Here is a 26,430-nt window from a genome sequence, read left to right on the forward strand (position 1 = left end):
GACTAGTTAGAGGCATGGGTTAAGAAATGGAAAATAAATAGTGTCGAAACATGGATTTAGGCTTTGAAATTTTAAATCTTAACAGTAATGAGGACAGTAATAGGTATAATGGAAGAACAAAAAGGAGCAAGAAGGGTAAAAAGAGAGTCCTTAAATATATATTACACTAATAGTCGTAGTGCTAGGAATAAAGTAGACGAATTGAGATTAGTTGCTAGTGAAGGTAACATTGATGTATTTGCTTTAACTTAGACGTGGTTCAATACGAAAAATTGGGACATGCCCGCTGAATGTCGCACACAGAGTTTTAAATTGTTCCAAGTAGACAGAAGTATCGGGAAGGGGGGTGGAGTGGCACTGTATGTCCAAGATCGCTTGAATTGTTGCATAAAAACAGGTATAAAATCTGAAATAACACATACAGAGTCTCTTAGAATAGAATTTTCAGAGCGACATGAAAAATTGATTTTAGGTGTGATATACCCTCCCCCAAACTTAGATAGGGACCAAGAGAGACTATTATGGGAGGAAATTGTTAAGGCCACAAGGCACGATAACGTAGTAATTCTAGAGGACTTCAACTTTAGTCAGATTGATTGGAATTTCTTGACTGGGAATTTAGAATCTAACGATTTCTTAGAAGCAGTTCAGGACTGTGTTTTTGAAGCATTTTGTGACAGAACCTACAAGGGGATATAATCTGCTTGATTTGGTTCTGGCAAACAAGTTTTCTGAACATGCTGTCTAAAGAACATTTATCCCATATAAGGAAATTAGATCGAATATAAATGACCCCAAATGGATGAACAATAGACTCAAATATCTTTTAGGACAGAAAAAAGGAATTTATAGGCGCATCAAAAGAGGTGAGGGTCATCTTATGAATCAGTATATTGTCATTAAGAGGGACGTTAAAAAGGGGACAAGAAAAGTTAAACGGGACTATGAAATTATAGCTGCTATGGATTCGAAAACTAACCCAAAAAGTTTTTACCAGCTTTATAGAACAAAAGTTAGAGATAAGATAGGTCCCCTTAATAATAACTCTGAGCATCTTACTGACAAGGAGAATGAAATGTGCTCTATTCTTAATAATTATTTTCTCTCGGTTTTCACTCAGGAAGATACTAACAATATCCCAGCAATTAATGTTTATAGTGGGCCTGATGATAAATTATGTAATATCACAGTCACTAGCGAAATGATTATCAAGCAAATAGACCGGTTAAAGCAAAATAAATCCCAGGGCCCTGATAAACTTCTTTTTTCAAGGGTTCTTGAAGAATGTAAAATGGAACTTTGTGAATCATTGACTAAAATTTTTAATATTTCTCTTCAAACAGGTGTAGCGTCCGATAAGTGGAAGATGGCTAATGTAATTCCTATTTTTAAAGCAGGGGACAATTGTAGGCAAATTACTAGAGTCAATTATAACTGATAATATAAGAAGTTTTTACAAAGTAGAAGTGATGCAAGGAGGGAAGAGTATATGGAGAAAAAGAGAGAGGTTAAGAGAGTGGTGAAGCAATGTAAAAAGAGAGCAAATGAGAGAGTGGGTGAGATGTTATCAACAAATTTTGTTGAAAATAAAAAGTTTTGGAGTGAGATTAACAAGTTAAGGAAGCCTAGAGAACAAATGGATTTGTCAGTTAAAAATAGGAGAGGAGAGTTATTAAATGGAGAGTTAGAGGTATTGGGAAGATGGAGGGAATATTTTGAGGAATTGTTAAATGTTGATGAAGGTAGGGAAGCTGTGATTTCGTGTATAGGGCAAGGAGGAATAACATCTTGTAGGAGTGAGGAAGAGCCAGTTGTGAGTGTGGGGGAAGTTAAGAGATAAGAGATAAGATTTCGTTCGGATTTTTAACCCCGGAGGGTTAGCCACCCAGGACAACCCAAGAAATTCAGTGCGTCATCGAGGACTGTCTAACTTATTTCCATTGGGGTCCTTAATCTTGTCCCCCAGGTTGCGACCCACACCAGTCGACTAACACCCAGGTACCTATTTGCTGCTAGGTGAACAGGACAATAGGTGTAAGGAAACGTGTCGGAATTTCCACCCGCCGGGAATCGAACCCGGGCCCTCCGTGTGTGAAGCGGGAGCTTTAGCCACCAGACCACCGGGCCACTGAGGCAGTAGGTAAAATGAAAAGGGGTAAGGCAGCCGGGATTGATGGGATAAAGATAGAAATGTTAAAAGCAGGTGGGGATATAGTTTTGGAGTGGTTGGTGCAATTATTTAATAAATGCATGGAAGAGGGTAAGGTACCTAGGGATTGGCAGAGAGCATGCATAGTTCCTTTGTATAAAGGCAAAGGGGACAAAAGAGAGTGCAAAAATTATAGGGGGATAAGTTTGTTGAGTGTACCTGGTAAAGTGTATGGTAGAGTTATTATTGAAAGAATTAAGAGTAAGACAGAGAATAGTATAGCAGATGAACAAGGAGGCTTCAGGAAAGGGGGTGTGTGGGCCAGGTGTTTACAGTGAAACACATAAGTGAACAGTATTTAGATAAGGCTAAAGAGGTCTTCGTAGCATTTATGGATTTGGAAAAGGCGTATGAGAGGATGGATAGGGGGGCAATGTGGCAGATGTTGCAGGTGTATGGTGTAGGAGGTAGCTTACTGAAAGCAGTGAAGAGTTTTTACGAGGATAGTGAGGCTCAAGTTAGAGTATGTAGGAAAGAGGGAAATTATTTCCCAGTAAAATTAGGCCTTAGACAAGGATGTGTGATGTCACCGAGGTTGTTTAATATATTTATAGATGGGGTTGTAAGAGAAGTAAATGTGAGGGTCTTGGCAAGAGGCGCGGAGTTAAAAGATAAAGAATCACACATAAAGTGGGAGTTGTCACAGTTGCTCTTTGCTGATGACACTGTGCTCTCTGGAGATTCTGAAGAGAAGTTGCAGAGATTGGAGGATGAATTTGGTAGGGTATGCAAAAGAAGAAAATTAAAAGTGAATACAGGAAAGAGTAAGGTTATGAGGATAACAAAAAGATTAGGTGATGAAAGATTGGATATCAGATTGGAGGGAGAGGGTATGGAGGAGGTGAATGTATTCAGATATTTGGGAGTGAATGTGTCAGCGGATGAGTCTATGAAAGATGAGGTGAATCATAGAACTGATGAGGGGAAAAGGGTGAGTGGTGCACTTAGGAGTCTTTGGAGACAAAGAACTTTGTCCTTGGAGGCAAAGATATGAATGTATGAGAGTATAGTTTTACCAATGCTCTTATATGGGTGTGAAGCGTGGGTGATGAATGTTGCAGCGAGGAGAAGGCTGGAGGCAGTGGAGATGTCATGTCTGAGGGCAATGTGTGGTGTGAATATAATGCAGAGAATTCGTAGTTTGGAAGTTAGGAGGAGGTGCAGGATTACCAAAACTGTTGTCCAGATGGCTGAGGAAGGGTTGTTGAGGTGGTTCGGACATGTAGAGAGAATGGAGCGAAACAGAGTGACTTCAAGAGTGTATCAGTCTGTAGTGGAAGGAAGGCGGGATAGGGGTCGGCCTAGGAAAGGTTGGAGGGAGGGGGTAAAGGAGGTTTTGTGTGCGAGGGGCTTGGACTTCCAGCAGGCATGCGTGAGCGTGTTTGATAGGAGTGAATGGAGACAATGGTTTTTAATACTTGACGTGCTGTTGGAGTGTGAGCAAAGTAACATTTATGAAGGGGTTCAGGGAAACCGGCAGGCCGGACTTGAGTCCTGGAGATGGGAAGTACAGTGCCTGCACTCTGAAGGAGGGGTGTTAATGCTGCAGTTTAAAAACTGTAGTTGGTTTAGAAAGACACGTAAGCAAACACTATAACATATTTATTAGAAAACGTTTCGGTCCTGGGACCTTGATCACTTCTAACATACAGAGGTAGAAAGACATTATATATAGGCGGAGAGTGAGATGTGACGCACGTGACCTGAGGAATGTCATAAGAACATAAGAATGGAGGAACACTGTAGAAGGCCTACTGGCCCATGCGAGGCAGGTCCTTATCAAAACAACCTCTGCCTATGATGAGGACCAGTAGACGATGAAATCATGTGACTCCTGTGTTGTTGGGTTGGTGCTGCTTAAGTATCATGTATGCCAATGTTTTTGAAATTTTGTAGTTTCCAGTGTTGCGTTCTATAGTGTCGGTGACGGTGATTAGTGAGGCTTCTAGGCACCGTCGGCGTCTGAGGTCTGGTTCGGTGAGAACGAGTTGTGCCTCGTTCCAGTTCATCAAATGCCCCGTGGAGTCTCTGTGGAGGACACAGGCGTACCTTACATCGTCTCTGTTAGAGGCATTTCGATGCTCATTCAGGCGGACTGCAAGATCTCTGCCTGTCTCGCCTACATATTTCTTGGGACAGAACCCACAGGGGATAGTGTAGACGCCTGCTGTAGAAGTTAGAGGTGTGGGGCTGCGTTTAGTAGTGAGGTCTTTGATAGAGGATGTGTTTATGGTGGAAACGTTGATGTTACTCATAGCAAGTGCCCGGCGAGTATTCGTGGCAACATCGCCACATGGGAGTACTATGAACTGTTTAGGGGGCTGTTCCATGGGCGGTTTGTTGAGGATAGCTTGTGCCTTGAGTCTGCAATCTCGGATGAAGAAAGATGGGAACTGAAGACGTGTAAAGGCTTGTGTTATGTAAGTGCATTCTTCTTCTAGAAAACAAGGGCTGGAGATGCGAAGAGCTCTCAAGAAGAAGCCAATGAGGACTCCTCTCTTAGTGCGGGTATCTTGGTGTGAATAAAAGTGTATAAGATCGTCCTTGTTGGTAGGTTTTCTATACACTTTGAAGAGAAGTTTGTCACTGTCGGGAGATCTGCACAGTAGAACGTCGAGGAAAGGAAGTTTGCCATCATTTTCGAGTTCAAGTGTAAACTTTATTGATGGTTCAACTGCATTGATCTTGTTGAGAAGGGCCTGGATATTGAGACGTCTTGGATAGAAAACCAATATATCATCAACGTATCTTAGCCAGGTAACGGTGTTGGGAATGAGGGTGCTGAATTTCTCTGTCTCCAAGTTTTCCATGAAGAGGTTGGCAAGCACAGCACTGAGCGGGCTGCCCATTGCCATCCCAAAGCATTGTTTGTAACAGTTGTCCTGATACTTGAAGAAGTTGAAATTAACACACAGTTCCACTAGATCGATGAAATCTAGAAGAGGTAAAGGGAGGTCGTGGTTTTCAGTGAGCCTCTGTCTCAGAATGTTGATTGCAGCGTCAGTAGGAACGTTGGTAAAGAGGGCTGTGACATCGAAGGAAGCCATGCTTTTGTTTTTGACATTCAGGTTGGAAATTCGGGAGAGAAGGTCACCTGAATGTTTGAGGTGGGCTTGACTGATAGTGCCCAGAAGCGCTGAAAGGTATTTGGCAAGGTGGCCGGCTAGTCTGTGTGGTGCACTCCCTATGCCCGAAGTGATAGGCCGTAGTGGGATGCCAGGTTTGTGTGTCTTAGGAAGGCCATACAGGCGTGCTGGTTTCGGTTGACCTGGTAAAAGTTTAAGTAGTTTTTTGCCTTGTTCTGATTTTCGTAAGATGCTACGAGCCTTTTGAAGGAAAGTCTGGGTACTTTGAAGTAGCACTGATTCTGATACAGGCTGGTATGTGTTGGCATCGTTGAGAAGATTTAAGACTTTATTGTTGTAGTCGACAGTGTTGAGTAACACCACACCACCTCCTTTGTCAGCGGTTGTAATGACGATATCATCGTTGTTGGCCAAGTTCCTGAGTGCTTGGATGTATCTTCTGGGAATGACCGGTCTTGAAGGTTCAGTAGCTGCAGCAGTGATGATTCCTTGGACAAAGCCCTTTTGAAACTCGGAGTCTCCAAAAGGTTGGTTCTTGGTTACCATATCCACCAGATTATGTTTCTTGTTGATGCCAGTAGTAAACTTGAGCCCTAGGCTGAGGGCTTCTGTCTCGGTGACGGTTAGTGTATAGGAAGATAAGTTATTTATGATTTCTGGTCGTCCCATTTCGCTCCATTTGCTGTGGGAACACAGGTCTTGTAGTTTTCGTGATAGCTTCAATTTCTGTTGGATGTTGGCAGTGGTAACTTGGCTGAGTATATATTCTGCAGTCCTTCTGTCAGGAGTAGGAAGTGAAGCACGAATCTGAGCGGCACGTAATGAGGCCTCCTTCTGAGCATGTCGCAGTTCATCGGAGCTCTCTCTAAGGTAGGCGTAAACAGCAGGAGAGAAAGGGTGTCTAGATGTGGTCAGTTGTCGAGGAGTGGACCGTGGTATCACCATCTCAGCAATACAGTCTTCTAGGAAGGTGTGTCGGTTCCGAAGACTATTAGCTTTGAGTAGGAGAGAAAGGTATTCTCTGTATGCTATGTCCATAGTGTGTTGCAGTGTCAGACAAGATGGTATAAACCTTGGTAATAAATACCGACAAGTTGGTTTAGAAAGACACGTAAGCAAACACTATAACATATTTATTAGAAAACGTTTCGGTCCTGGGACCTTGATCACTTCTAACATACAGAGGTAGAAAGACATTATATATAGGCGGAGAGTGAGATGTGACGCACGTGACCTGAGGAATGTCATAAGAACATAAGAATGGAGGAACACTGTAGAAGGCCTACTGGCCCATGCGAGGCAGGTCCTTATCAAAACAACCTCTGCCTATGATGAGGACCAGTAGACGATGAAATCATGTGACTCCTGTGTTGTTGGGTTGGTGCTGCTTAAGTATCATGTATGCCAATGTTTTTGAAATTTTGTAGTTTCCAGTGTTGCGTTCTATAGTGTCGGTGACGGTGATTAGTGAGGCTTCTAGGCACCGTCGGCGTCTGAGGTCTGGTTCGGTGAGAGCTCTTCGCATCTCCAGCCCTTGTTTTCTAGAAGAAGAATGCACTTACATAACACAAGCCTTTACACGTCTTCAGTTCCCATCTTTCTTCATCCGAGATTGCAGACTCAAGGCACAAGCTATCCTCAACAAACCGCCCATGGAACAGCCCCCTAAACAGTTCATAGTACTCCCATGTGGCGATGTTGCCACGAATACTCGCCGGGCACTTGCTATGAGTAACATCAACGTTTCCACCATAAACACATCCTCTATCAAAGACCTCACTACTAAACGCAGCCCCACACCTCTAACTTCTACAGCAGGCGTCTACACTATCCCCTGTGGGTTCTGTCCCAAGAAATATGTAGGCGAGACAGGCAGAGATCTTGCAGTCCGCCTGAATGAGCATCGAAATGCCTCTAACAGAGACGATGTAAGGTACGCCTGTGTCCTCCACAGAGACTCCACGGGGCATTTGATGAATTGGAACAACTCGTTCTCACCGAACCAGACCTCAGACGCCGACGGTGCCTAGAAGCCTCACTAATCACCGTCACCGACACTATAGAACGCAACACTGGAAACTACAAAATTTCAAAAACATTGGCATACATGATACTTAAGCAGCACCAACCCAACAACACAGGAGTCACATGATTTCATCGTCTACTGGTCCTCATCATAGGCAGAGGTTGTTTTGATAAGGACCTGCCTCGCATGGGCCAGTAGGCCTTCTACAGTGTTCCTCCATTCTTATGTTCTTATGACATTCCTCAGGTCACGTGCGTCACATCTCACTCTCCGCCTATATATAATGTCTTTCTACCTCTGTATGTTAGAAGTGATCAAGGTCCCAGGACCGAAACGTTTTCTAATAAATATGTTATAGTGTTTGCTTACGTGTCTTTCTAAACCAACTTGTCGGTATTTATTACCAAGGTTTATACCATCTTGTCTGACACTGCAACACACTATGGACATAGCATACAGAGAATACCTTTCTCTCCTACTCAAAGCTAATAGTCTTCGGAACCGACACATCTTCCTAGAAGACTGTATTGCTGAGATGGTGATACCACGGTCCACTCCTCGACAACTGACCACATCTAGACACCCTTTCTCTCCTGCTGTTTACGCCTACCTTAGAGAAAGCTCCGATGAACTGCGACATGCTCAGAAGGAGGCCTCATTACGTGCCGCTCAGATTCGTGCTTCACTTCCTACTCCTGACAGAAGGACTGCAGAATATATACTCAGCCAAGTTACCACTGCCAACATCCAACAGAAATTGAAGCTATCACGAAAACTACAAGACCTGTGTTCCCACAGCAAATGGAGCGAAATGGGACGACCAGAAATCATAAATAACTTATCTTCCTATACACTAACCGTCACCGAGACAGAAGCCCTCAGCCTAGGGCTCAAGTTTACTACTGGCATCAACAAGAAACATAATCTGGTGGATATGGTAACCAAGAACCAACCTTTTGGAGACTCCGAGTTTCAAAAGGGCTTTGTCCAAGGAATCATCACTGCTGCAGCTACTGAAGCCTTCAAGACCGGTCATTCCCAGAAGATACATCCAAGCACTCAGGAACTTGGCCAACAACGATGATATCGTCATTACAACCGCTGACAAAGGAGGTGGTGTGGTGTTACTCAACACTGTCGACTACAACAATAAAGTCTTAAATCTTCTCAACGATGCCAACACATACCAGCCTGTATCGGAATCAGTGCTACTTCAAAGTACCCAGACTTTCCTTCAAAAGGCTCGTAGCATCTTACGAAAATCAGAACAAGGCAAAAAACTACTTAAACTTTTACCAGGTCAACCGAAACCAGCACGCCTGTATGGCCTTCCTAAGACACACAAACCTGGCATCCCACTACGGCCTATCACTTCGGGCATAGGGAGTGCACCACACAGACTAGCCGGCCACCTTGCCAAATACCTTTCAGCGCTTCTGGGCACTATCAGTCAAGCCCACCTCAAACACTCAGGTGACCTTCTCTCCCGAATTTCCAACCTGAATGTCAAAAACAAAAGCATGGCTTCCTTCGATGTCACAGCCCTCTTTACCAACGTTCCTACTGACGCTGCAATCAACATTCTGAGACAGAGGCTCACTGAAAACCACGACCTCCCTTTACCTCTTCTAGATTTCATCAATCTAGTGGAACTGTGTGTTAATTTCAACTTCTTCAAGTATCAGGACAACTGTTACAAACAATGCTTTGGGATGGCAATGGGCAGCCCGCTCAGTGCTGTGCTTGCCAACCTCTTCATGGAAAACTTGGAGACAGAGAAATTCAGCACCCTCATTCCCAACACCGTTACCTGGCTAAGATACGTTGATGATATATTGGTTTTCTATCCGAGACGTCTCAATATCCAGGCCCTTCTCAACAAGATCAATGCAGTTGAACCATCAATAAAGTTTACACTTGAACTCGAAAATGATGGCAAACTTCCTTTCCTCGACGTTCTACTGTGCAGATCTCCCGACAGTGACAAACTTCTCTTCAAAGTGTATAGAAAACCTACCAACAAGGACGATCTTATACACTTTTATTCACACCAAGATACCCGCACTAAGAGAGGAGTCCTCATTGGCTTCTTCTTGAGAGCTCTTCGCATCTCCAGCCCTTGTTTTCTAGAAGAAGAATGCACTTACATAACACAAGCCTTTACACGTCTTCAGTTCCCATCTTTCTTCATCCGAGATTGCAGACTCAAGGCACAAGCTATCCTCAACAAACCGCCCATGGAACAGCCCCCTAAACAGTTCATAGTACTCCCATGTGGCGATGTTGCCACGAATACTCGCCGGGCACTTGCTATGAGTAACATCAACGTTTCCACCATAAACACATCCTCTATCAAAGACCTCACTACTAAACGCAGCCCCACACCTCTAACTTCTACAGCAGGCGTCTACACTATCCCCTGTGGGTTCTGTCCCAAGAAATATGTAGGCGAGACAGGCAGAGATCTTGCAGTCCGCCTGAATGAGCATCGAAATGCCTCTAACAGAGACGATGTAAGGTACGCCTGTGTCCTCCACAGAGACTCCACGGGGCATTTGATGAACTGGAACGAGGCACAACTCGTTCTCACCGAACCAGACCTCAGACGCCGACGGTGCCTAGAAGCCTCACTAATCACCGTCACCGACACTATAGAACGCAACACTGGAAACTACAAAATTTCAAAAACATTGGCATACATGATACTTAAGCAGCACCAACCCAACAACACAGGAGTCACATGATTTCATCGTCTACTGGTCCTCATCATAGGCAGAGGTTGTTTTGATAAGGACCTGCCTCGCATGGGCCAGTAGGCCTTCTACAGTGTTCCTCCATTCTTATGTTCTTATGACATTCCTCAGGTCACGTGCGTCACATCTCACTCTCCGCCTATATATATAATGTCTTTCTACCTCTGTATGTTAGAAGTGATCAAGGTCCCAGGACCGAAACGTTTTCTAATAAATATGTTATAGTGTTTGCTTACGTGTCTTTCTAAACCAACTTGTCGGTATTTATTACCAAGGTTTATACCAAAAACTGTAGTGTAAAGCACCCTTCTGGCAAGACAGTGATGGAGTGAATGATGGTGAAAGTTTTTCTTTTTCGGGCCACCCTGCCTTGGTGGGAATCGGCCAGTGTGATAATAAAAAAAAAAGCATCTTGATAAGCACAGCTTGATTAATGATACTCAGCATGGATTCACGGGGTCCGTTCCTGCCTAGCTAATTTATTAATCTTCCTCAGTAAAGCTTTTGAGGCCGTTGATCATGATAAAGAATTCGATATTCTTTATTTAGATTTTAGTAAAGCCTTTGATAGAGTACCACACCAGAGACTGTTAAAAGAAAGTGGCAGCTCAATGCATTGGGGGAAAAGTACTGTCATGGATAAAGTCATGGCTCACCAATAGGAAACAGATATTTGTAGATGGATGGTTCAGGAAACAGATAGTATGCTTAAATTGGGTTAAATCTGAGTGGGGATCTGTATCAAGTGGCGTGTAGATGAATGGTTCAGAGAACCGACACGTTGTTAAATTAGACACATGCGCAACTCTTGGGTATCTTTATTGAGGAAACGTTTAGCCACACAGTGGCTTCATCAGTCCTTACAAAGGATAAACTTGAAGAACAGGAGGAGAATGAGGTAATCAGTCCCTCAACCTTGATGGACTGACCACATCGACTTAAGGTTGAGGGACTGATTACCTCATTCTCCTCATGTTCTTCAAGTTTATCCTTTGCATGGACTGATGAAGCCACTGTGTGGCGAAACGTTTCCTCAATAAAGATACCCAAGAGTTGCACATGTGTTTAATTTAGCAACAAGTGGCATTCCACAGGAATCAGTCTTGGGCTCGTTGTTGTTTATAATATATATAAGAACATAAGAACATAAGAAAGGAGGAACACTGCAGCAGGCCTGTTTGCCCATACTACGCAGGTCCTTTACAATTTATCCCACTAACAAAACATTTGCCCAACCCAATTTTCAATGATACTCAAGAAATAAGCTCTGATGTGAAAGTCCCTCTCAAATCCAACCCCTCCCACTCATGTACTTATCCAACCTAAATTTGAAACTACCCAAAGTCCTAGCCTCAATCACCCAACTAGGTAGACTGTTCCTCTCATCAACTACCCTATTTCCAAACCAATACTTTCCTATGTCCTTTCTAAATCTAAACTTATCTAATTTAAATCCATTGCTGTGGGTTCTCTCTTGGAGAGATATCTGTAGACAGCCTGTATTGTCAGAACACACAGCCTAGCCGTCTGTTCTGACTAGTTCATATTTCGCGGCATTTAAGTGCTGCCCTTTGTAGGCTCACCCATGTCAGTGGGAGGCTGAGCCCATTCGCTCTCACTCCTAGGCCGACCGACTTGATAGACACAAGTGCTCCCCCTCCACAGACTGGCTTGCGGTCACTCCCTCACACTGCCCGTTGTGTACTCACTCCTATCTCCTCAAGACCTTATTAATATCTATCTTCCACCTATACACTTCGATCAGGTCTCCCCTCATTCTTCGTCTAACAAGTGAATGTAACTTAAGAGTCTTCAATCTTTCTTCATAAGGAAGATTTCTAATGCTATGTATTAATTTAGTCATCCTACGCTGAATGTTTTCTAACGAATTTATGTCTATTCTGTAATATGGAGACCAGAATTGAGCTGCATAATCTAGGTGAGGCCTTACTAATGATGTATAAAGCTGCAGTATGACCTCTGGACTTCTGTTGCTTACACTTCTTGATGTAAATCCCAGTAATCTATTTGCCTTATTACGTACGCTTAGGCATTGCTGTCTTGGTTTAAGGTTGCTGCTCACCATAACCCCCAAGTCCTTTTCGCAATCTGTATGGCTAAGTTCTACATCATTTAACTTGTAAGTGCTAGGGTTATGGACACTTCCGAGCTTCAGAACCTTGCATTTATCTACATTGAACTGCATCTGCCACTTTTCTGACCAAGAATAGAGTTTGTTTAAATCCTCATGAAGTTCCCTAACATCTACGTTTGAATCAATTATCCTACCTATCTTTGTGTCATCGGCGAATTTGATCATATCAGTAGTAATTCCGTCATCAAGATCATTGACATATATTATAAACAACAACGGCCCCAAGACTGATCCCTGTGGAACGCCACTTGTTACAGTACCCCATTCGGATTTAACCCCATTTATGGACACTCTCTGCTTCCTGTCTGTGAGCCATGACTCGATCCACGAGAGCACTTTTCCCCCAATGCCATGAGCTGCCACTTTCTTTAACAGTCTTTGGTGCGGAACTCTATCAAAAGCCTTACTAAAATCTAAGTAAATAATATCAAATTTTTTTCGTGGTCAACAGCCTCAAAAGCTTTACTGAAGAAAGTTAATAAATTAGTTAGGCAAGACTGGCCTCTTGTGAATCCATGCTGAGTATCATTAATCAAGCTATGCTTATCGAGATTGCTTCTTATATTATCAGCTATAATTGACTCTAGTAATTTGCCTACAGTTGAGGTCAGGCTTATTGGGCGGTAATTTGACGGTAATGACTTGTCTCCTGTTTTAAAAATATGAATTACATTAACCATCTTCCACATATCAGACACTACACCTGTTTGAAGAGATAAATTAAAAATATTAGTTAATGGTTCACAGAGTTCCATTTTGCATTCCTTAAGAACCCTTGAAAAAAGCTAATCAGGACCCAGCGACTTATTTTGCTTCAGTTGGTCTATTTGTTTCATAACCATTTCACTAGTGACTGTGATGTTACATAATTTATCTTCTTCAGGCCAACTGTAAAAATTAATTACTTGGATATTGTTAGTGTCTTCCTGTGCAAAAACCGAGAGAAAATAATTATTAAAAATCGAGCACATTTCATTCTCCTTGTCAGTAAGATGCCCATAGTTATTTCTAAGGGGACCTATCTTATCCCTAACTTTTGTTCTATAGACCTGAAAAAAACTTTTTGGGCGAGTTTTCGAATTCTTAGCGACTTTAATTTCATAGTCCCTTTTAGCTTTTCTTATCCTCTTTTTAATGTACCTCTTAATGTCAATATACTGATTCATAAGATGACCCTCACCTCTTTTGATACGCCTATAAATTCCCTTCTTATGCCCTAGTAGATATTTCAGTCTATTATTCATCCATTTTGGGTCATTTCTATTTGATCTAATTTCTTTATACAGGATAAACGTTCTTTGCGCAGCATGTATAGTGTTCAGAAAACTGTTATACTAATAGCTTTCTTCGTTACCCCAGTCAACAGATGATAAGTGTTCTCTAAACCCATCGTATTCTGATAAGCGAAAATCTGGGACTGTTACTGAGTTATCCCTACTGTCATACTTCCATTCAATGCTAAATGTAGTTGATTTGTGGTCGCTAGCACCCAGTTCCTCTGAAATTTCTAAATTATTAACAAGGGATTCAATGTTTGCCATAACTAAGTCAAGCAGGTTATTTCCCCCTGTAGGCTCCGTCACAAACTGCTTCAAAAAACAATCCTGAACTACTTCTAAGAAGTCGTATGATTCTAAATTCCCAGTCAAGAAATTCCAACCAATATGACTAAAGTTAAAGTCTCCTAGAATCACTACATTATCGTGCCTTGTTGCCCTAACAATTTCCTCCCATAGTAGTCTCCCTTGGTCCCTATTTAAGTTTGGGGGACGGTATATCACTCCTAAAATCAATTTTTCATGCCCCTCTGAAAATTCTATCCAAACAGACTCTGTGTTACTTCAGACTTAATACCCGTTTTTATGCAACAGTTCAAGCGATCTCGGACATACAATGCCACCCCAACCCCCTTCCCGATACTTCTGACTACTTGGAACAATTTAAAACCCTGAATGTGACATTCCGCAGGCATGTCCCGACTTTTTTAATTAAACCACGTCTCAGTTAAGGCAAATACGTCAATGTTACCTGCACTAGCAACTAATCTCAACTCGTCCATTTTATTCCTAGCACTACGGCTATTAGCATAATAAACATTGAAAGACTCTCCTTTCTCTTTACCCTTCCTGCTCATTTCTGTTTTTCTACTAAACCTATTACTGTCCTTATCACCTAGTGTTACTAGCTTTTCAATATCTACCTGGTTCTGCTTATTACCAGTTCCCCTAGAACTCATAATATTACTACACTGGGACTTCACTGTTTTCCTGCCCCCAGACCTAGATAAGTGAATCCCATCCCTGGCATACATGTCATTTCTGCCATAGAAGAGGTCCCAGTTGTCAATGAATGTTACCGCATTTTCCTTACAGTATTTGTCCAGCCAGCAATTGACACCAATTGCCCTGGACAACCATTCATTTCCAACTCCTCTCCTTGGCAAAATACTACATATGACAGGGTTCCCACCCTTCCTCCTAGTAATTCCCTTCAGTGACCTTAATGAGGAAATTACTAGTGATATGAGCAAATTCACCGATGACACAAAGATAGATAGGATAATTGATTCAAATTTAGATGTCACAGAACTTCAGGAGGATTTAGACAAACTCAGTTCGTGGTCAGAAAAGTGGCAGATGCAGTTCAGTGTAGATAAATGCAAGGTTCTGAAGCTTGGGAGTGTCCGTAACCCTAGTACTTTTCTATTCTCTTCTATTCTAATTTCTATTCAAACTCTATTCTTGTTCAGAAAAGTGGCAGATGCAGTTCTATGTAGATAAATGCAAGGTTCTGAAGCTCGGGAGTGTCCGTAACCCTAGCACTTAGAAGTTAAATAATGTAGAACTTAGCCATACAGATTGTGAAAAAGACTTGGGGGTTATGGTGAGCAGCAACCTTAAACCAAGACAGCAATGAAGAATTGAGACACTTATGCAACACATGGGAATCTTTATTGAAGAAACGTTTCGCCACACAGTGGCTTCATCAGTCCAATACAAAGTAGAAATGGGTAAGGAGAGGAGAAGTTCGAGGTAATCAGTCCCTCAACCTGGAAACGATGTGTTCAGTCCATCACTCTTGTAGGAAGTGCAGCATAGGGCCGGAGAGGTGGCTTATTTACTGCGGTGAGATGAGTTGAAGCAGGAGGAGGCAGGATCATAGTGGGACCTGCCACTAGTGTAAGTAGGTCGTCGTCCAAAGGTTGGGCAAGCGTTGAAGTCTTTGTACCAAGATCCCATGATGTTGCAGTGTCTGACAGATGTGGTGAATGGTTTTGAAAACCGACAAGTTGAAGAATTGAGACACTTATGCAACACATGGGAATCTTTATTGAAGAAACGTTTCGCCACACAGTGGCTTCATCAGTCCAATACAAAGTAGAAATGGGTAAGGAGAGGAGAAGTTCGAGGTAATCAGGCCCTCAACCTGGAAACGATGTGTTCAGTCCATCACTCTTCAAGATTGATGGACTGACCACATCGACTCAAGGTTGAGGGACTGATTACCTCATTCTCCTCCTGTTCTTCAAGATTCTCCTTTGTATGGACTGATGAAGCCACTGTGTGGCGAAACGTTTCTTCAATAAAGATTCCCATGTGTTGCATAAGTGTCTCAATTCTTCAACTTGTCGGTTTTCTAAACCATTCATCACATCTGTCAGACACTGCAACATCATGGGATCTTGGTACAAAGACTTCAACGCTTGCCCAACCTTTGGACGACGACCTACTTACACAAGTGGCAGGTCCCACTGTGATCCCGCCTCCTCCTGCTTCAACTCATCTCACCGCATTATATAAGCCACCTCTCTGGCCCTATGCTGCACTTCCTACAAGTTGAAGATTGAGACACTTATGCAGCATATGGGAATCTTTATTCAGGAAACGTTTCGCCACACAGTGGCTTCATCAGTCCAATACAAAGAGGAAGGCGTAAGGAGAGGAGGAGTATGAGGTAATCAGTCCCTCAGCCTGGAGTCGATGTGTTCAGTCCATCAATTCTACAAGATTGATGGACTGAACACATCGACTCCAGGCTGAGGGACTGATTACCTGATACTCCTCCTCTCCTTACGCCTTCCTCTTTGTATTGGACTGATGAAGCCACTGTGTGGCGAAACGTTTCCTGAATAAAGATTCCCATATGCTGCATAAGTGTCTCAATCTTCAACTTGTCGGTTTTTCAAACCATTCATCACACTTCCTACAAGAGTGATGGACTGAACACATCGTTTCCAGGTTGAGGGACTGATTACCTCGAAATTCTCCTCTCCTTACCCATTTCTACTTTGTATTGGACTGATGAAGCCACTGTGTGGCGAAACGTTTCTTCAATAAAGATTCCCATGTGTTGCATAAGTGTCTCAATTCTTCAACTTGTCGGTTTTCAAAACCATTCATCACAAACTAAGATTTACCAAGAATGTCTTGTTGGGGAAGCCACTTGCTGATCATCACGTTGTCAGGGACGTCCTCCAGCTCTTCCTCGTATTTCCAGATGACTCGCTGTGGCAGCCTGCGGAAAGCCTGGATGAAGAGGTCGCGGTACTGGATTGGCATTGAGGAACTGCGAGCAACAGATCCCAAACTGAAGTAAATTACGCCAGAAGATCCCGCTCCAGTGATCCACGATTCTAATTCCTTAAAAAAAAAGCGTGCTTTATTATCTTTAAATAAAAGAATTGCGCAATGAAAGACATGTCAACAGAGAAACACAACAAACCTGAATCTCTGAAGACAGAACGATTGATCATGGAGAAGACCAGTGATATTGCTCAAGGTGACATAATGGATTGATACAAACATGGATCAGGTAGTCAGGACAACTCACCTGAGGCAGAGGGTTGGCAGGACGACAGTGCATGGCGCCCACCTCCACCTGTGAGGGCAGGAGAGGCAGTGGTGTGTTTATAGAAAAGTGACTGTTGAGCAGCGATAAACTCACGTTCCTCTCCAGGTCCAACAACAGTGGCAGCTCCGGGAACTGAGCTGAGATCTGAGGAATACCACCTATTCTTTACAATGGTGCGTGAGGGGGGGTCTACATTTGCATCGAAATATCAAAATACATCTATTGCTCAAAGTAGTGATGAATGGTTCTGAAAACCGAAAAGTTGAAGATTGAGACACTTATGCAACATATGTTGCATAAGTGTCTCAATGTTGCATAAGTGTCTCAATCTACTGCTCAAAGTAGTATTATCCTCCACACACTATAGTAAAATTGTAACTACACTTTTTATAAAACAGAATAATATTGTATAGATAATTCTACTGGTTTCCTGACGATTATCGGCTGCACCAACCTGAAATATTGCCTGTGATTGCATATTACTCACCGCTTCCTGTATCGGTGGCAAAATGGTCCATTTCCACCAGTAAAGCGCAGATTTAATGTGTACCACAGTATTGTAGAAGCGATGCCAGATGCTCATGGGTGCTTTGTGGCCCAGCCAGGAGTGAGGAACGTAGGCTGGGTTTGGAACGTTGCCCAGAACGGAGCTAATGCGTGGTTCCATCCCTGACGTTGAAACCGTAATGAAGGGAACTTCGTGCAGGAAGGGATATGCAACCTGTGGAAGATCGAGTTCTATTAGCCACTGAACACTGAATTTATCCAACACTTTCGTATACGATTCCAGAATTGCCTTACACACAAAAAGTGGAGGGAGACAGCAACAGATTTATCATTTTTCCTAATTCCAGGGTTCCTAGTAACGTTTTTGAATTACAAAACAGTCATCAACAAGTCTACCATTTTACAAATAGAAATAATATATTTCTGCTCTGTAATATTCAGGTAATATAGTTTACAAATAATAAAATATTGTTAGACACAAAGAAAGCCACTAACATGCGTCGCATTTCTGGAAAATGGAAACGTAAACACATATGCAGTTTAATGTGTTCCTTTATTGACAACGTTTCGCCCACACAGTGGGCTTTTTCAAGTCACACACAGATCTACCTGGGGTGGAAGGTACGGGAGCATTTATAGTCAGGTTCAGAATTTGTAGATGAATGGTTCAGAGAACCGACATGTTGATAAATTAGACACATGTGCAACTCTTGGGTATCTTTATTGAGGAAACGTTTCGCCACACAGTGGCTTCATCAGTCCATACAAAGGAAAATCTTGAAGAACAGGAGGAGAATGAGGTAATCAGTCCCTCAACCTTGAGTCGATGTGGTCAGTCTATCAATCTTGAATAGAATACGGCATATGAGCGGAGAAGGAGCTTATAAACCGTATGGCAGGAGAGGTGCAGCAGTCATAGGTGGTGTCACATTTGTTCAATGTGGAAGTAGGTCGTGCCCAAGAATTAGGCAAGCGAAGAATTCCCAAGAATTAAGATCCCAAGAAGTTGCAGTGTCTGACAGATTTGAAGATAAATGGTTCAGAGAACCGACATGTTGATAAATTAGACACATGTGTAACTCTTGGGTATCTTTATTGAGGAAACGTTTCGCCATTCGCGATCTTGGCTTAAATAGCAACGCTCATCTTGCCATATAGGGCAAGTGAAAATTTGTGTATGCAATAATTTCGCCAAAATCATTCTGAACCTAACGAAAAAAATATATTTCACTGTGTTTGTTTAGTATTAAATTATTGAAAGCAAATCTAAAATGTATTTAGTTGGGTTAGGCTAAAATAAATTGTTCTTGTTATAATAAGGTTAGGTAAGTTTTCTAAGTTCCTTCTGGTGTAAAATTATAAATTTTTACATCAACATTAATGAAAAAAATATATTTTTAAATGTATAAGAGAAAATTTTAGAAAGGACTTAATTTTAAATGAGTTCTTGCTAATTGACCAGTTTTACATATTCCGCACAACATATATATATATATATATATATATATATATATATATATATATATATATATATATATATATATATATATATATATATATATATACATGTATATATATATATATATATATATATATATATATATATATATATATATATATATATATATATATATATATATATATATATATATATATATATATACATGTATATATATATATATATATATATATATATATATATATATATATATATATATATATATATATATATATATATATATATATATATATATATATATATATATATATATATGAAGGAGGGGTGTTAATGTTGCAGTTTAAAAACTGTAGTGTAAAGCACCCTTCTGGCAAGACAGTGATGGAGTGAATGATGGTGAAAGTTTTTCTTTTTCGGGCCACCCTGCCTTGGTGGGAATCGGCCGGTGTGATAATAAAAAAAAAAAAATAAAAATATATATATATATATATATATATATATTATATATATATTATATATATATATTATATATATATATATATATATATATATATATATTTTATTATCACACTGGCCGATTCCCACAAAGGCAGGGTGGCCCGAAAACGAAAAACTTTCACCATCATTCACTCCATCACTGTCTTGCCAGAAGGGTGCTTTACACTACAGTTTTTAAACTGCAACATTAACACCCCTCCTTCAGAGTGCAGGCACTGTACTTCCCATCTCCAGGACTCAAGTCCGGCCTGCCGGTTTCCCTGAACCCCTTCATCAATGTTACTTTGCTCACACTCCAACAGCACGTCAAGTATTAAAAACCATTCGTCTCCATTCACTCCTATCAAACACGCTCACGCACGCCTGCTGGAAGTCCAAGCCCCTCGCACACAAAACCTCCTTTACCCCCTCCCTCCAACCTTTCCTAGGCCGACCCCTACCCCGCCTTCCTTCCACTACAGACTGATACACTCTTGAAGTCATTCTGTTTCGCTCCATTCTCTCTACATGTCCGAACCACCTCAACAACCCTTCCTCAGCCCTCTGGACAACAGTTTTGGTAATCCCGCACCTCCTCCTAACTTCCAAACTACGAATTCTCTGCATTATATTCACACCACACATTGCCCTCAGACATGACATCTCCACTGCCTCCAGCCTTCTCCTCGCTGCAACATTCATCACCCATGCTTCACACCCATATAAGAGTGTTGGTAAAACTATACTCTCATACATTCCCCTCTTTGCCTCCAAGGACAAAGTTCTTTGTCTCCACAGACTCCTAAGTGCACCACTCACCCTTTTCCCCTCATCAATTCTATGATTCACCTCATCCTTCATAGACCCATCCGCTGACACGTCCACTCCCAAATATCTAAATACATTCACCTCCTCCATACTCTCTCCCTCCAATCTGATATATATACATATATATATATATATATATATATATATATATATATATATATATATATATATATATATATATATATATGTATATATATATATATATATATATATATATATATATATATATATATATATATATATATATATATATATGTATATATATATATATATGTATATATATATATATATATATATATATATATATATATATATATATATATATATATATATATATATATATATATATATATATATATATATATATATATATATATGCAATAAGATCACAGTAAACAGGTGATTTCAAAATATGCAAAACAACCACTCAAGAGCAAACTACAAAGAAAATTAGACATTTTAATTGAAAATAGTGATTGGACAAAGCATGCTAATAACAATTTTGTAATTAACTTATCAGATGAAATTTTAGACAAACATACAACTGCTGCTCTAGGTTTTGGCCTAAGTTTTGCAACTTCAAAAAAACTTAATAATGTTGAAATTGCAAAAGCCTTTTGTAACTTTGAGAAATTTTCTGATTTATCCTCTGATGAAATTAATATTAGTAAAGGAATGGTATATAGCTCTATGTTAAAACCAAACATTCCCAATTGCCCTCAAAGATTCTTTAAGTCTTATGATACACTTAATAACAATAAAAATTTGCGCCTTACTAAAGCAGAAAAAATAAATGCAATAGTAATTATGAAAGAAAATGATTACCAAGAAAAAATGAATAATCTCTTAGATGATACTGAAACCTATTCTAAACTTAGGAAAAATCCCCTAGAAACCGTTAACAGCAATTTCAATAAAACAATAAAACTTCTACTGAAAGGCAGAGATGAATTAGTCAAACAATTTACTTCCACTAATCCATCTTTACCTTACATGTATGGACTAATAAAAACGCACAAACCAGGGAATCCAGTCAGACCAATTATTAGCTCCATAGGATCAGTTTCATATAAATTATCCAAATGGCTTGTTGATATTTTGAGCCCTATTGTTGGCAAAATTTCTAACTTTAATGTTAAAAACAACATAGACTTGGTTGATAAATTAAGCTCCTTGACTGACTTAAATGATTTTAACATGGTTAGTTTTGATGTTACTTCCTTGTTTACGAGAGTTCCTGTTGATGATTTATTTAGTTTCTTATCTGAAGAACACGTTAACTATGATTTACCATTGTCAGTTCCTACTATCATTAAACTTATTAAACTTTGCATTGTTGATGCAAAATTTGTATTTAATGATAAGTTTTACACTCAGAAGTTTGGTATGGCAATGGGAAATCCTCTTTCACCTGTTCTTAGTAACCTATACATGGAATTTTTTGAAACAAGGTTGCTTAACACAATCCTCCCTAATAGAGCTAAATGGTTCAGATATGTTGATGATATTTTGTGTCTTATGCCCAAAAATGTAGATATACACCATTTTCTTGGAAAATTAAATAGCTTAGCCCATTCTATAAACTTTACTGTTGAGTTTGAAGAAAATAACTCATTGCCTTTTCTAGATGTTTTAATTATTAAGGGTATTAATGAATTCAAATTTAAAATTTACAGAAAACCTACAAATAACTGTTCCTATGTCCACTATTATTCCTCGCATCAAGATAGAGTCAAACTGTCTGTTTTCTCATCAATGTTTTTGAGAGCTTTACGAATTTGTAGTCCTGCGTTCATAGATGAGGAAATATCCAAAAAATTTATGAAATAGGTAATGATCTAAAATACCCAAGAAATGTAATTGATAAATCTTTTAAAGTTGCTAGAAACACTTTTTATAATCCAAAAAGGGGCAACCAGCCTTATTCAACTAAAAATATGTTGGTTCTCCCTTACCATGAAAACTTGGTTGATATGCCTTCTCTTCTTAAGACTTTTAATATTAAAGTTGTATTCAAAAATCTTGATACAGTAAAAAAAAATTTTGATAAAGAATTCCCCCCAAAATGCTGATGGATGTGTCTATAAGATTCCTTGTAAAATTTGCGATAAAGTTTATTACGGTCAAACTGGTAAAAATCTCGAACTAAGATTAAAACAACATAAATATAGCATTAGAACTGGACAAGATTCCAATGCTCTATTTATTCATGCAAGAGATTTTAACCATCCAATTGATTTTCAAAAAGTTGAGAAAGTAGTATCAAGCAAGTCCATGGTCGACAGGAATATAATTGAATCTTGTTTCATAAAAAGCAGTTTTGACAATAATATGAATATTTCCTTTGGTTTATATAAATTAGATCCATTTATAATTAATAGAATTTGGGAAGAAGTTAATAATACACTGGACAAATAATTTTTAAATTTTCTTGGGTAGAATAGTTTGGGGGTGAGTTGTGCAAAGGACCTATCCAAGTTGGCTCGCCGCGCGTCACGTGTTTAACCGTTGTGGGATCTGATAGTGAGGTGCTGGCCGGACCCCTTATATAGCTTCCTTGGATACTTCACTTTCATAGTTCCTTGATAATGTGAGTAGTCACGAAAGCGCTTGGAATTTCTCTATTCTTTCAGAGTGGTTGTTTTGCATATATATATATATATATATATATATATATATATATATATATATATATATATATATATATATATATATATATATATATATATATATATATATATATATATATATATATATATATAAGAGAGTGGTGAAGCAATGTAAAAAGAGAGCAAATGAGAGAGTGGGTGAGATGTTATCAACAAATTTTGTTGAAAATGAGAAAAAGTTTTGGAGTGAGATTAACAAGTTAAGAAAGCCTAGAGAACAAATGGATTTGTCAGTTAAAAATAGGAGAGGAGAGTTATTAAATGGAGAGTTAGAGGTATTGGGAAGATGGAGGGAATATTTTGAGGAATTGTTAAATGTTGATGAAGATAGGGAAGCTGTGATTTCGTGTATAGGACAAGGAGGAATAACATCTTGTTGGAGTGAGGAAGAGCCAGTTGTGAGTGTGGGGGAAGTTCGTGAGGCAGTAGGTAAAATGAAAGGGGGTAAGGCAGCCGGGATTGATGGGATAAAGATAGAAATGTTAAAAGCAGGTGGGGATATAGTTTTGGAGTGGTTGGTGCAATTATTTAATAAATGTATGGAAGAGGGTAAGGTACCTAGGGATTGGCAGAGAGCATGCATAGTTCCTTTGTATAAAGACAAAGGGGATAAAAGAGAGTGCAAAAATTATAGGGGGATAAGTCTGTTGAGTATACCTGGTAAAGTGTATGGTAGAGTTATAATTGAAAGAATTAAGAGTAAGACGGAGAATAGGATAGCAGATGAACAAGGAGGCTTTAGGAAAGGTAGGGGGTGTGTGGACCAGGTGTTTACAGTGAAACATATAAGTGAACAGTATTTAGATAAGGCTAAAGAGGTCTTTGTGGCATTTATGGATTTGGAAAAGGCGTATGACAGGGTGGATAGGGGGGCAATGTGGCAAATGTTGCAAGTGTATGGTGTAGGAGGTAGGTTACTGAAAGCAGTGAAGAGTTCTTACGAGGATAGTGAGGCTCAAGTTAGAGTATGTAGGAAAGAGGGAAATTTTTTCCCAGTAAAAGTAGGCCTTAGACAAGGATGTGTGATGTCACCGTGGTTGTTTAATATATTTATATATGGGGTTGTAAGAGAAGTAAATGCGAGGGTCTTGGCAAGAGGCGTGGAGTTAAAAGATAAAGAATCACACACAAAGTGGGAGTTGTCACAGCTGCTCTTTGCTGATGACACTGTGCTCTTGGGAGATTCTGAAGAGAAGTTGCAGAGATTGGTGGATGAATTTGGTAGGGTGTGCAAAAGAAGAAAATTAAAGGTGAATACAGGAAAGAGTAAGGTTATGAGGATAACAAAAAGATTAGGTGATGAAAGATTTGATATCAGATTGGAGGGAGAGAGTATGGAGGAGGTGAATGTATTCAGATATTTGGGAGTGGACGTGTCAGCGGATGGGTCTATGAAAGATGAGGTGAATCATAGAATTGATGAGGGAAAAAGAGTGAGTGGTGCACTTAGGAGTCTGTGGAGACAAAGAACTTTGTCCTTGGAGGCATAGAGGGGAATGTATGAGAGTATAGTTTTACCAACGCTCTTATATGGGTGTGAAGCGTGGGTGATGAATGTTGCAGCGAGGAGAAGGCTGGAGGCAGTGGAGATGTCATGTCTGAGGGCAATGTGTGGTGTGAATATAATGCAGAGAATTCGTAGTTTGGAAGTTAGGAGGAGGTGCGGGATTACCAAAACTGTTGTCCAGAGGGCTGAGGAAGGGTTGTTGAGGTGGTTCGGACATGTAGAGAGAATGGAGCGAAACAGAATGACTTCAAGAGTGTATCAGTCTGTAGTGGAAGGAAGGCGGGGTAGGGGTCGGCCTAGGAAAGGTTGGAGGGAGGGGGTAAAGGAGGTTTTGTGTGCGAGGGGCTTGGACTTCCAGCAGGCATGCATGAGCGTGTTTGATAGGAGTGAATGGAGACAAATGGTTTTTAATACTTGACGTGCTGTTGGAGTGTGAGCAAAGTAACATTTATGAAGGGATTCAGGGAAACCGGCAGGCCGGACTTGAGTCCTGGAGATGGGAAGTACAGTGCCTGCACTCTGAAGGAGGGGTGTTAATGTTGCAATTTAAAAGCTGTAGTGTAAAGCACCCTTCTGACAAGACAGTGATGGAGTGAATGATGGTGAAAGTTTTTCTTTTTCGGGCCACCCTGCATTGGTGGGAATCGGCCAGTGTGATAATAAAATAAAATAAATAAATAAATATATATATATATATATATATATATATATATATATATATATATATATATATATATATATATATATATATATATATATATATATATATATATATATATATATATATATATATATTCAAGCACCACCTATTCCGTGGATTTATTTATGTAACGATCGTGTAATTTAACACCTACATTTAAGAAGCTCATTTCAATCAAACTTTCACATATTCACACTCGTGAAATACCAGTCTTTAACTTTACACTAGCCATGGTCAGTGCCTTTAAATAACATTAACCCACGAGTACTTACCTCGTTGAGAAATTCATCAATCAACATAACATCAAATTCCTTCCTTCTTTTATAAAGGTCCTTCACCACGGGGACTTTGTACAACTCCCTAGCAACAGCTGGCAGAAGAGTCTCAAAGGCTTGCATGGGTCTACTGTGGTTCTTCCTCCTGTAGAAAGCGTTAATATTTCCCTCCTTGAAGTATGGGAGGTCGTGAGGAATATCTTCAATGTTAGGATGTTTGGACGACTTCGGTTGGTTGGTCAACATCACTATCTGGAAATTTAAGTTGAACTGTATATAAAGGTAATGTTGTAGAAACTTGGCGAAACCCACAACAAAACCTGAACTAAATTCATCATTTGGGAATATTAAACAGAATTTTTCTTATGTTTTGTAAGCAATCTTTCACTTTATTTACGTTACTGTTTGCTGTTACTCAAGTAATATTTGTTAAGATATTTTCTCAGTTATACTCAGCTTATGAATTATTTCTCGATTTAATTACTCATGAATTTATTTAGTCTTATTCGGAAATACAGACATAAGTCATTTTGGCATTACCTTGTGTCCACGGTCGGCCAGAGCCTCAGCGAGAGGATTGAAGACATTCCTGTGACTCCTGGCGGAGACTGGGAGGAGCATGAGGATCTTATAGGACCTCTCAGGTGGAGACAACTTCCCCATGATGCTTCCCACTAGCATCACCACCAGTACACACGTCGTTGTTGACTTCATCTGCAGACAACATTAATTACACCTCTAACATGTAGTACATATCAGCAGTACATAAAAGCATTGTGCTAAATGCAGAATCACTAAGCAGGCAAAATTTTAATCAAATAATAATTATTTCTTTGACAATGAGCAAGTTGATCCCTTTTTGGGAGGAGAGAGAGAGGCTAAAATATCATAAAAGATCTATAGCTTTGAGAGTTTATATATTCTTAAG

General features: G+C 40.0%; 1 protein-coding gene across 8 annotated transcripts in view; it reads right to left on the bottom strand.

The window, feature by feature from the left end:
* The window catches only part of LOC128703106 (UDP-glycosyltransferase UGT5), a 44,604-nt gene that overhangs the window by 14,224 nt on the left and 3,950 nt on the right, over positions 1–26,430 (bottom strand). For all 8 annotated transcript variants that reach the window (XM_053797645.2, XM_053797648.2, XM_070103471.1 and 5 more), the window contains exons 2-6: positions 26,043–26,216; positions 25,500–25,754; positions 17,568–17,801; positions 17,060–17,224; positions 16,647–16,869 (exon numbers count right to left, since the gene is read on the bottom strand). In XM_053797645.2, coding sequence (XP_053653620.2) covers positions 16,647–16,869; positions 17,060–17,224; positions 17,568–17,801; positions 25,500–25,754; positions 26,043–26,216 — 1,051 coding nt within the window. The remainder of the gene's footprint in view (positions 1–16,646; positions 16,870–17,059; positions 17,225–17,567; positions 17,802–25,499; positions 25,755–26,042; positions 26,217–26,430) is intronic.

Source organism: Cherax quadricarinatus, chromosome 85 (assembly GCF_038502225.1).
Source record: "Cherax quadricarinatus isolate ZL_2023a chromosome 85, ASM3850222v1, whole genome shotgun sequence".
Taxonomy (NCBI): Eukaryota; Metazoa; Arthropoda; class Malacostraca; order Decapoda; family Parastacidae; genus Cherax; species Cherax quadricarinatus.